This window comes from Brachyhypopomus gauderio, unplaced genomic scaffold (genome assembly GCF_052324685.1).
Source record: "Brachyhypopomus gauderio isolate BG-103 unplaced genomic scaffold, BGAUD_0.2 sc73, whole genome shotgun sequence".
NCBI classification, from domain to species: Eukaryota; Metazoa; Chordata; class Actinopteri; order Gymnotiformes; family Hypopomidae; genus Brachyhypopomus; species Brachyhypopomus gauderio.
In genome coordinates, this window is record NW_027506894.1 from 98,230 (window position 1) to 111,293 (window position 13,064).

A 13,064-nucleotide genomic window follows, 5' to 3' on the forward strand; every position below is an offset into this window, starting at 1 on the left:
TCACCAGCAGATGGGTTCTCCTCTCTGATTCGTGGTCCTCTTGAGCAGCGGTCACCAACCACCGGGCCGCGGACCGGTAACGGTCGGTGGGTCATTTGGTACCGGGACACACAGAATTGTTATCATCAATGATCAGTGTCTGAGTGATGTTTTATTTTGAAAATTAAAAAAATTGGGATTCTCTTCCCTATTACATCCGTCGGTGCGTCTGGTGAGTTTTATTTTTATGTGCTTTATATTTGTTTTTATGCCAGTCGTATCATTTACCTCGTATTTACCCCCCACACTTTAAAGACCGGTCTGTGAAAATATTGTCTGACGACTGGGAACAACGTACATTTTGTCATTCGATATATAAAACGGGCGGTACATGCTGGTTTCCCCTCCAGCCTCTATCAGCTGGCGGAGTTCTGCAAAGAGGAGTTGACAAAAATCCCAAAAAGTAGATTTGAGACACCCGTTTTTGTTTACAGAAGACGTTTGGTTGAAGTAATGGCTGTGAAAGGAGATGCCACAATGTACTATCTAAAAAAGTTCACATACTTTTCCACTTCGCAGGTTTTCAGTTTTTTGAGAGAGAAATTACTTTTGTTCAATAAATTATGAACACAGTAACACGCAGCGGCCGCTCTGGGTCCGACAAATGGTGCTTTTGTTTAGAAAGAAGTTTAGAAGGCGAGAGCTATATCTGACAGTCTCTGTGTGGGGGTAGGAGGAGGTAACCAAGATGACGACCTTCTGGGAGAGATTTGTTTGGTCGCCAATGCAGATAAGCAGAATGAAGAATTTACCAAGGAGCTCGTCCTTGAGTGTTTGGGCACACAAACTCCTCTTAAGTCAGCGGTCTCCCAACTGTGTTATTGTTTGTCGCTACTTCCAGGTTTTTTCCCGCTGTTAAGTGCAAGGGAACACCAGTGCTCATGTTCTACCCACGCCAGACCCTGTTACAGTGGAGAAATCACTCAGAAAAGCTCCAAGATGAAGTTCTGCAGACGCTACAAGAGCTCAGCCTGCTACGAGACCCAGGCCCGCAGACTGCGGCGTTGCCTGATGGCGGAGCCCGGCGGAAGTCTCATCGCAAGCGGTGCAATCGAAAGCGGAAGCGCGGTAAGAGAGCCGGGATCCGCGCGAGGCTAAAGGCTAACCCCAGCCGCCCGGCTGTACCGTCGCTGTTCCTCGCACACGTTTGCTCCCTACACACCGAACTGGAGCACATTCGGCTCCAGCGGACAACCCGGCGTGAGTTCCGAGACTGCTGTGTTTTAGTTTTCGTGGAGTCGCGGCTGAGCGACGACATCCCGGACAGCGCCGTTCAGCTAGCGGGGCTCACCGCCTTCAGAGCGGATAGGAGCGCGGCCCCGTCCGGGAAGACCCGCGATGGTGGAGGCGTGTGTGTTTACATCAACACGGAGTGGTGCAGCGACGCTGTGGCTGTGGCCAGACACTGCTCTCCGCTGGTGGAGTTCCTGATAGTCAGATGTAGACCTTTTTATTTACCACGAGAACTCTCCTCCGTGCTGATAGCCGCCGTGTACACGCCACCCAGCGCTGGTCCTGATGCTGAGGAGACACTATGCGAACTGTACGGAGCCATCAGCGAGCTGCAACTCAAACACCCAGACGGACTGTTCATTATCGCCGGAGATTTCAACCATGCAAATCTCAAGTCAGTCCTCCCTCAATTCCATCAGCATGTGGACTTTGCAACGAGAGGAGCGAACACACTGGATCTTGTCTACACAAACATCCCCAGCGCGTACCGGGCGGAGCAGCGCTCCCACCTCGCGTTCTCGGACCGCATGTGTGTGTGTGGCTCACTCCAGCCTACACACCGCTCGCCAGACGCTCCAGACCAGTTCAGAAGCAGGTGAGAACCTGGCCGGCAGGAGCCGTCTCTGCCCTTCAGGACTGTTTTGAGCGCACCGCATGGGACATGTTCAGGGAGGCTGCAACTGAGGGCGACACAGTTAACCTGGAGGAGTACACAGCATCAGTCACTGGCTACATCAGCAAGTGCATTGATGATGTTACTGTCTCCAGGACCATCACTATACACCCAAACCAGAAGCCGTGGATGACTGCTGAGGTACATGCGCTGCTGAGGACCCGCAACTCTGCCTTCAAAGCGGGTGATAAGGCGGCCCTGAGGACAGCAAGGGGCAAACTGTCACGAGCCATCAGAGAGGCAAAGCACGCACATGCCCAGAGAATCCACAGCCACTTCAAAGACACTGGTGACACACGGCGCATGTGGCAGGGCATCCAGGCAATCACCAACTACAGGACAACACCACCGTCCTGTGACTGTGATGCCTCCCTCCCTGATGCCCTGAATGACTTCTATGCACGGTTCGAGGCACAAAACGACACGTCGGCAAGGAAGACCACACCCAAGCCAGACGAGCAGGTGTTGTGTCTGTCTGCAGTGGATGTGAGGAGAACTCTGCGCAGAGTCAACCCAAAAAAAAAAGCTGCAGGTCCAGACAACATCCCCGGCAGGGTGCTCAGGGAATGTGCAGAACAACTGACGGACATTCTCACGGACATCTTCAACATCTCCCTGAGCAGCTCCACTGTCCCAACGTGCCTCAAGACCACCACCATCGTCCCCGTGCCACAGAAGTCCACAGTGTCCTGCCTCAACGACTACCGTCCCGTCGCACTCACCCCCATCATCATGAAGTGCTTCGAGAGGCTAGTCATGAGGAACATTAAGACCCAGCTGCCCCCTTCACTAGACCCCCTGCAGTTTGCATATCGTCCCAACCGCTCCAAGGACGATGCCATCACCACCACCCTTCATCTCTCCCTCACCCACCTGGAGAAGAAGGACACCTTGCCAGAATGCTGTTCATAGACTTCAGTTCAGCATTCAACACCATCGTCCCACGAAAACTCATTAGGAAACTAAGCCTGCTGGGCTTAAACACACCCCTCTGTAACTGGATCCTGGACTTCCTGACTGGGAGGCCCCAGTCAGTCCGGATCGGGAACAGCACCTCCAGCACCATCACACTGAACACCGGGGTCCCCCAGGGCTGTGTTCTGAGTCCTCTGCTGTTCACCCTGCTGACTCATGACTGTGTGGCAAAACACAGTTCAAACCACATTATTAAGTTCGCCGATGATACAACAGTGCTGGGTCTCATCAGCAAAGGCGACGAGTCAGCGTACAGAGAGGAGGTGCAGTGGCTGATAGACTGGTGTAAAGACAACAACCTTCACCTGAACGTAGACAAGACCAAGGAAATGGTTGTTGACTTCAGGAGAGCACGTCACTCTCACTCTCCGCTCAACACCGATGGGTCCTCTGTGGAGATCGTCAAGAGCACCAAGTTCCTTGGTGTCCACTTAGCGGAGAACCTCACCTGGACCCTGAACACCAGCAGAACACCAGCCAACACCAGTTCTACAGCCAAGAAAGCCCAGTAGTAGTAGTAGATGTAAAAAAGGCGCAGAGTGTAGTGTTAAAAGTGCGAGGTGAAGGTCTCGTGGAGTGTTATCAACGAGGTGTTAATGAGTCCACAGCTTTTGGAAAGAAGCTGATTTTCAAACAGTTTGTCCGTGTGTGTGTGTGCTGGTCCACAGATGGCAGCATCTTGAAGAGAGAGTGTCCCAAGTGTGTGTGTGCAGCTGCAGTCTGCTGGAACGGATAGTGTCCATGTTGGAGAGATCAGGCCCACAATTTATTATGGAATCAAAACGTGGAGCCAGTAGTCACTCTTGCACTACTGTAGTATTTAGTTCTGTCACACACGGTGGTCACTGCCTACAGCCAGGAGTGAGTGGGTGAGTGAGTGGGTGAGTGAGTGGGTGAGTGAGTGGGTGAGTGAGTGGGTGAGTGAGTGGGTGAGTGAGTGGGTGAGTGGGTGAGTGAGTGGGTGAGTGAGTGGGTGGGTGAGTGGGTGGGTGGGTGGGTGAGTGTGTGGGTGAGTGAGTGAGTGAGTGAGTGGGTGCGTGCGTGCTTCGGTGTAGCCACAATTCGGGGAGCTCGGACACAGACGCTGGTGTTGACGCTCTGAAGGTGCTCGTTTATTGTGAAATAACGAACATACTACACATGGGGCTACAGATGCTCCATTTATACATAAACGTCACAAAAGCAGCGCAGCGTTAATGAGATAATGTATACTGATCTATACATAAAGAAAAGATCAGAGTTTATGCAAACTGAAGAGTCATTAGAATGCAAAACAAACTCATTGAAGCACATCTCATGAGTACCGTGTTTACTGTTATTTATTAATCACCAGTTTAACCAAGTTGTCCCAGGTGATGAATAGCTATAAGAGTTACTTGTTTCTTGTCGTGACCAAAGTTATATTTTAATATATCTAACCCTGATTCAATTTATTCTTTTGACCTTTGTTTCTTCATACTGTATCAGAGTTCTATTATATGGTTGTGTATTAAAGATTAAATTGCAAATGACTATAATTTTGTAAGTTAAAGATCTGTTGCTGATTACAACTTAAAGTGGTGATGAGGTCTTAAACATTTTTGGAAGGTCTTTAAAAAGTCTTAGAAGGGTATTGAATTTAATTTCAGTATTTCTGCATATTCATTATCCGAACCGCTTAATCCCGCTAGTCGGGGTCACGGGGGGCTGGAGCCAATCCCAGCAACTCCGGGCGAAGGCAGGGTACACCATGGGCAGGTCGCCAGTCCACCGCACGGCCTATTTCTGCATATACACTTTTGTATCTCACTTATATTAGTAAACAACCGACTCGTTACCTTCCGCCATTTTTTCTCTGCTCTGAACGCCTTGTAGCGGGACTATAGTTGTCTTGTAGTCCCGCTCCATAGTATTATCCCTTCATTGTACAGTATAATTCCTATCTGCATTCTGTGTTTCAGTCTAGCATTTTGTTGTCTTCTTTTTAATAAATATTAATTATCTTGCATTTTCGTCACCCACATTCGTCAAAGGTGACAAGCGTTACACTGCTGTCCAGTAGATGAAGCTGTGTGTGACTTTAAGGTATGAAATGTACACTACTGTTTTGGTTTAACTAATGTTTTCCCATATTTATGATTATCTTGAAATATATGTTAGAAAGATTAGAATTTCACAGTGAAACAATATAAATAAAACATTGATACACAACCATACCAACTCCACATAGTCACACACATATTCACCACACAGACACACACATACATCTCTCTCATACACACTCCACAGTATCAGTTTTGCAGTAAAGGTTATATTTTACTGCATTAGGAACATTACTGTAAATTGTAGCCTAACCCAAAAAATAATTACCGTAATTTCAACATAATTAGCCATGGTCCCATATGTGTAAAATACACATATACAAAAAAAGCCACACAAAGGGGAAAAAACAGGATACAAAACTGAACAGTCTTATGTCATGTCTAATCTAAACGGTCTTCAGCAGTTGGCCACATGTTTTCATCCACATCACATCTGATGTTGGCCCTTGCCATGCACCTGGGATAGAAAAACTTGGTATGCCTTATTCACCCCTGGCTGTCTTCAGCTAAAATGTCTCTGCAGCTGGGATCCATTGCATCCAGGAGGGACATTTGGTCATGGGGTCGATGATCATACGCGTTCCTCGGGGATTCCTCTGGGGGTTGTTGTGGGAGTATAGGGTACGGGGCCCTACCCTATCCAGTCCCTGTACAAACGGAGCAGGAGCTTGGTTCACATGGCTGGAAGTAAATCAAACTGGTTCCCGGTGTGAGTTGGACTCTGCCCTTTGTCACCGATTCTGTTCATAACCTTTATGTACAGAATTTCTCGGCTTGGCCAAGTGGCAGAGGGGGTTCAGTTTGGCTCTGTCTTAGAGATAAGATACGGAGCGCGGTCATCTGGGAAAGACTAGGAGTAGAATCACTGCTCCTCCATGTGGAGAGGAACCAGTTGATGTGGTTTGGGCATCTGGTCCAGATGCCACTTGGGCATGTCCAACTAGGAGGAGACCCCCCCCCCCCCCCCCCCCCCAAGACCCAGGACAAGCTGGAGAGATTGTATTCCTCCTGGGAACGCCTCTGTATTCCCCCAGAAGAGCTAGAAGAGGTGGCTGGGGAGAGGGAAACCTGGACCTCTTTGATTAGGCTACTGCCCCCATGACCCATGACGCAGATAAGCAGAGGAAAATGAATGGATGGATGAATGGATGGATGGATGGATGGATGGATGGATGGATACCAAAAACTAGTACCGGGTCCTAAAGCCCTGCAGATACCCCACAATACACAATTAGGTGCTTCCGTTACATAAATATTTACTTTAAATTGTTTTGTTGCACTCCTATGTAATGAGTAAATATAAAACCTGAAATCGAGTTAGTGGACGTTTCCCTGATTCAAGTACTTGATAGTAAACTGGCGCCATCTGGTGGAACAATAATAGTTTTTCACCTCCTTTATTTCTTTACTAAAGCTCCTCCTCCCTGTACACGCCTGCCTGTATGAGGAAGTAAATCTGGGAATGCCACACGAGTCTTTATTAATTCTGCGTTCAGGTGAGTTATAAATATTATGAGAACCTCTTAACTCTGGTATTTACTTCTTTCTGCCTTATTTCTGAAAGGAGTCTAAACTCCCTCAGCTGGATAAAGGACTACAGTGACTGATTCTCTCCTGTGCTACTGTGTTTATTACAGAAGATCTAAAAGTGAAAGTGAAGTTTGTACAGAAGGAGACATTACAGAGAAACAGCACAGCAGCTGTTGGAGGAAATGGCTGCTACAAACATTCTGTCAGAAGAAGAGTTTTCATGCCCTGTGTGCTGTGACATCTTCAGGGATCCTGTTTTACTGTCATGTAGCCACAGTGTGTGTAAAACCTGTCTGCAGCAGTTCTGGGAAACCAAGGGATCTCAAGAATGTCCAGTTTGTAGGAGAAGATCTTCAAGAGATGATCCTCCCTGTAATCTTGCACTAAAGAACCTGTGTGAGGCTTTTCTAGCGAGCAGGAGTCAGAGATCTTCAGCAGGGTCTGAGGTTCTCTGCAGTCTGCACAATGAGAAACTCAAAGTCTTCTGTCTGGAGGACCAACAGCCTGTGTGTGTGGTGTGTCAGACTGCAAAGGCACATAAAACTCACGACTGCTGTCCAGTAGAAGAAGCTGTGTGTGACTCTAAGGTATGAAATGTACACTAATGTTTAACTGTAATGTTTTTCCAGTGTTTACAATTATCTTGAAATATGTTAGACAGTCTAGATTACATTTGTCAGATGATGAGATTTCAGACAGCTAAATCAGACCTTCATTCACCGTGAAACTTAATATAAATAAAAATATTGATATACAACCTGCTATGATATATCAAACATCTCAATTTGATATTAAAGGATGAAAAGGAATCATAGTAAACATGCCATTGTGTTCAGTCGTTATAATCTCTGTAATCTCCAGCACATCTATACAGATACAGTGATGAGTCCTGTAAGACTCACACTGTCCTCTACTAAACCCGTATTTTACAGAACAAACTCAAGACCTCACTGGAGTCTCTACAGCAGCATCTGAAGGTCTTAGAGGAACATAAACAAGTCTGTGAGAAAACAGCAGCACACATTAAGGTGAAAGGTCACTCTGAGTCCTGAATGGTGCTGTGATCACTGTCCACGTACACCATAATGAAACACACACATTTGGACAGTTTATATTTCCTCATCATCTCCCATTCCAGTATCAGGCCCAGCACACAGAGAGGCAGATAAAGGAGGAGTTTGAGAAGAGCCATCAGTTTCTACGAGATGAAGAAGCAGCAAGAATAGCTGCACTGAAGGAGGAAGAGGAGCAGAAGAGTCACATGATGAGGAGGAAGATTGAGGAGATGAGTGGAGAAATAGCATCTCTTTCAGATCAAATCAGAAACACAGAGAAGGAGATGGAAGCTGAGAACATCCCGTTCTTACTAGTAAGAATCACTCAGTCTGTCTCTCACTTAGACATACGCTCAAAACATGTTAAATACACCAATGTAGATGAAAAAGAAAATATATCACTCTGACCACCATCTTTCACTATCTCTCTCTCTCTCTCTCTCTCTCTCTCTCTCTCACACACACACACACAAATGCACACAAAAAGTAAAATGTTTTGACATTTGTTTTGTGTGTGTGTGTGTGTGTGTGTGTGTGTGTGTGTGTAAGGGTCTTTAGACACATTGATGTTATTATCATATAAGGAAGATGCATGTTTGACCCTCATATAAACAAAATGACTAAAATTTGATTTCACTTTCTGTGTTTGTCCCTCTGTTTCCTTCTCAGAACGTGTCGTCCACATTGAAACAGTACGTGATTATTATTTCTGTTTGATCTCCATATTGTGTTACACATTGTGTTTGTGAAATTATTCTGATCAGATCTTCAGTATGTGGTTTTTTAATAATATGGTATTTTAATAATATAATATCTTTATACATTTCCAGAGTTCATCACACCCCAAAACAACATGAGAAGGTGTCAGGAACTCTGATCAATGTAGCAAAACATCTTTCCAACCTGAAGTTCAGAGTCTGGGAGAGAATGCAGAAGATTCTCCAGTACTGTGAGTTTTGGTGTTCTTTGATTAATTAGAGTAATTCTGTTCTCCTCATAATTAGAACTCTATAGAGAAAGAAACATTAACATTGTGTGTTTGGTACATTAACTATTCCAGTATTAAAGGCTGTATTAGTATAAACAATGAGGGGGATGACCAGTTGACTGCTGGTCTGAGGAGTCAGTCCATGAGGAGATCTACACCACCCACTCTCCACCTCTACACCACCCACTCTCCACCTCTACACTACCCACTCCACACCACCCACTCTCCACCTCTACACACCACCCACTCTCCCCTCTACACACCACCCACTCTCCACCTCTACACCACCCACTCTCCACCTCTACACCACCCACTCTACACCACCCACTCTCCCTGGGACATCACCACCTCCACCTGCTCCTCCATCCTGTCTCCTCCTACATCCTGTAAATAATGAAGATACTAGGGGTCTATAGGAAGTCCGGTACTCTGAGTCTGAGTTCCATGGTTCTCTGTCCTTGGGGGACCAAGCGTGTCGGCTGAGATCCTCCCATATCATTGTGTCTGTCTCTGTCCCTGTCTATGTCCCTGTCATCATTTTTGAGTCTGCGTTTGTCTGATTGGACAGACGTATATAAAAATTGTCACTCTACAGTTCTGGACCCCTCCTTTTGGGCGTGTGTTTATGTTGTCTACGTCTAGTTATGTCCGTCTGTGTATCCACCTCTACACACCACCCACTCTCCACCTCTACACACCACCCACTCTCCACCTCTACACACCACCCACTCTCCACCTCTACACACCACCCACTCTCCACCTCTACACACCACCCACTCTCCCCTCTACACACCACCCACTCTCCACCTCTACACACCACCCACTCTCCACCTCTACACACCACCCACTCTCCCCTCTACACACCACCCACGTTATAATGATCTAGATAAGGCATATGGGGTTTCTGTCCATACTAACAGGGTTATATGAAAAAAACTGTCCTTTAAGAAAAAACAAAGGGGATTGCAAATGCATGCAAAAAGAAAAATAGCCTATTATATAATAGATTTTAAAAACAAAGAACAAAAGAAGCAGAATACAAATATAAGAGGTAAAAAAATAAATTAATAAGTATTATCAAATCAAATCAAATATATTTGTATTGCGCTTTTCACAACACATGTTGTCACAAAGCGCTTTACATGATTTACAAGGTTAATAATACTATGGGTCCAAATCCCTAATGAGCAAGCCAAAGGCGACAGTGGCAAGGAAAAACTCCCTATGATGGTGGGGAATAGGAAGAAACCTTGGGAGGACCAAGACTCAAAAGGGAACCCATCCTCCATTGGGCGGCCCGTTAACACACAAATTACAGAAAAACAAATTATACAGATGAATACACAAGTTACAAACAAATCACACAATCAGGCTAAGTATAACTTAAACTAGAATGAAAGTTCTGGGCCAAAGTAAACATATGAGTCTTTAGTAGCGATTTAAACATTGAGACCGTGTCTGAGTCCCGAATAGAGGCAGGAAGATTATTCCACAGTTGTGGAGCTTTAAAAGAAAAGGCTCTTCCACCTGCTGTGATCTTTTTGATCCTAGGAACAGTTAATAACCCTGCGTCCTGCGAACGAAGTGAACGTGCTGGGTTGTAATGATCTCACTTCATGTTGATTATTTAATTTAATTTAAATTAGATTTTTAAAACATATCGCCCTGTTATTCCTATATCTGACACGGTTAACAGACACAGTCTCAATGGTTTGGTAGGTAGGGAAGTAAGTTCTACTAAAGAATGGCCGTTGGAAACCATTTTTTTTTTTTTCCATTTTTGGGTGATGTTGTCCTTAACCGTCTGTCTGTCTGTTGTCAGACTATTATGAGACTTAGTAAGAAGTATTACTATGAGAAAGTACTGGAGCAGTGTAGGAGTAATATAATTTGCTCTCAAAATGGCAGGGAAAAAATGCACAACAAAACAAAAATATGAAGATGAACAGAGGACGTTTTTAACAGAGTAGGCAGCCCTAGCCCGGCACCCGGGGAGCAGTTGGGGTTATGTGCCTTGTTCAAGGAAACCTCAGTCATGGCCTCAGGCCTGGGAATCAAACCCACAACCCTCTGGTCACAAGACCAGTTCCCTACCACCAGATCATGACTGCCCACACACTGTTTTTGTGTGACATTTACAATAAATCTGAGCAGAGGCCTCTCTCTCTCTGTGTGTGTGTGTGTGTGTGTGTGTGTGTGTGTGTGTGTGTGTGTGTGTGTGTGTGTGTGTGTGTGTGTGTGTGTGTGTGTGTGTGTGTGTGTGTGTGTGTGTGAAAGGGATGGTTGATGTTCAAGCGTGCCCATGTGTATGATGTGATGTTTGTTTATGTTGTATAACCAAAATAAACTTCTAATTCAATTCAACACACATCATCACCATCACTTCCCTCTTATCAACCTACTGCAGCATTTCACTCAGAGTAAAGGGCCTGCAGTCTGTAGATGTGACCTCATCACATAAACACATGAAGAACATGATGATTCATTCTGTTCTCTCTCCTCAGACCCTGTTACTCTGGACCCCAACACTGCACATCCAGACCTCCACCTGTCTGATGATCTCACTACTGTAGAATGGAGACCACAGAACTCACTGCTTCCTGATAATACAGAGAGATTTGATGTGTGTGCGTGTGTCCTGGGCTCTGAGGGCTTTAACTCAGGGACACACTGCTGGGATGTTGATGTTGGAGACAGTGAAATATGGGTACTGGGTGTAATTATAGAGTCTGAAAGGAGAAGGGGAGGGAGGGTCTGGGGTTCAGTGTGGAGTCTGGGCTCCCTTATGGGCAATTACTGGACACAGTGCCCAGGACAGACACGTCACCTCCTCACACCTACAGAGGAACTGCAGAGGGTCAGAGTTCAGCTGGACTGGGACAGGGGGAAAGTGACATTCACTGATCTTCTAACCAGTTCACACCTGCGCACTATAACACACACTTTTACTCACACTGTTTTCCCTTTATTCTATAATTACAGTTCCTCTCCTATGAGGATCTTACCAGCAAAGATATCAGTAACAGTGGAACAGCAAAATTAATGTTGCCTTGAATTAATCTGCATACATGTAATAATGAACGTTGTATAATATACAGTCCCTGACATAAGTTCTGTCGCTTATCCATGTTTTGGAAACAAAAGCTTATAACCTGACTTTAAATTCATCTATTCGTTTTAGAAATGACTCATATGAGAGCTGAAACCCTCCCAAATGAGATTTAATTTACGAAAATAAATTTGCTTCACTGCAGAAATATTGATCATTTAATGAACACAGAAAGGTCAGATTTTGGCAAGACAAAAGTTGTCGCCCACAGAAAGTAAGGTGAAAATCAAACAAATAATTCACTTCATATACAAATATATGCTTCATAACACTGGTGAATGACATTGTGGTGCTATTAGAGCCATATTTAATATTTTGTGTGACTTCCATGAGCTTGAAGGACCTCATACATGCTGTTCGACAATGATTCATACAATAGCAAAGAATGCAGTCTTACATGCCTCCCAGAGTTCATCAAAATTCTTTGGTTTTGTCTTCCAAGCTTCCTCTTTCATCCTACCCCAAACATGCTCAATGATGTTCATGTCTGGTGACTGGGCTGGCCAGTCCTGGAGGACCTTGATCTTCTTCACCTTGAGGAACTTTGATGTAGAGATGGATGTATGAGATGGATCACTATCCTGCTGAAAAATTTGGCCCCTTTTATGATTGGGAATGTAAGATGTAGCTAATACTTCTTGATATTTTTAGACTATTGATATTGCCTTCCACCTTGCAAATGTTTCGCACACCCCCATACTGAATGTAACCCCAGACCATGATCTTTCCACCACCAAACTTGACTGTTTTCTGGGTGAGTCTTGGATCCATACGGGCTCCAGTACTGTGGTGTAATACGGGCCCAGGACATTTTTAATGCCTGAATTGTCAGACAGGGCCCATATTTATCAAACTTCTTAGAGTGGAATTTTGGACTTAAGTGCTGAAAAATTCTTAGATTTGCTCCTACTCACAGAGTTAAGTGTAAGTGCCAGTTATCAAAACTCTCAAGTATAAGAATCACTCTTACTCTCCCGAAAAGTTAAGACTGCTCCAGAGGACTCATAAGTCGTTAAGAGTTGCCACTAGGGGGCTGAGATGGCACTGAGAAAACAGAGACAAGCGATCCATCCTGGCCGGCCACCTCCTGCCTAACCGGATGCCTACACCATGATGGACATTATTACATATTTTTCGGTCTAAATTGACATTATTGCATCTTTTACATTCTGTCTACATTCTGTCTATATTGTTGTTGTTGTCATGGTGACCGGTGTCGGCCAGAGGATGATGGGTTCCCCCCCTGAGTCTTGGTTCCTCTCAAGGTTTCTTCCTCATGCAAAAAACTAGGGAGTTTTTCCTTGCCACTGTCGCCTTTGGCTTGCTCACTGGGGGCTAGGACTCGGCACTTGTAAAGCTGCTTTGGGACAACAACTGTTGT

At 45.3% G+C, this 13,064-nt stretch overlaps 1 protein-coding gene across 1 annotated transcript; it reads left to right on the plus strand.

Annotated features, from left to right (window-relative positions):
* The first annotated feature begins 6,175 nt into the window (after positions 1-6,175).
* LOC143491254 (E3 ubiquitin-protein ligase TRIM35-like) lies at positions 6,176-13,064 on the plus strand. Its single transcript, XM_076990096.1, has 7 exons — positions 6,176-6,497; positions 6,639-7,118; positions 7,464-7,559; positions 7,670-7,900; positions 8,256-8,278; positions 8,417-8,535; positions 11,079-13,064. Exons 2-7 carry the CDS (start codon positions 6,714-6,716, stop codon positions 11,615-11,617), a joined length of 1,413 nt encoding a protein of 470 aa, XP_076846211.1. The 5' UTR covers positions 6,176-6,497; positions 6,639-6,713; the 3' UTR covers positions 11,618-13,064.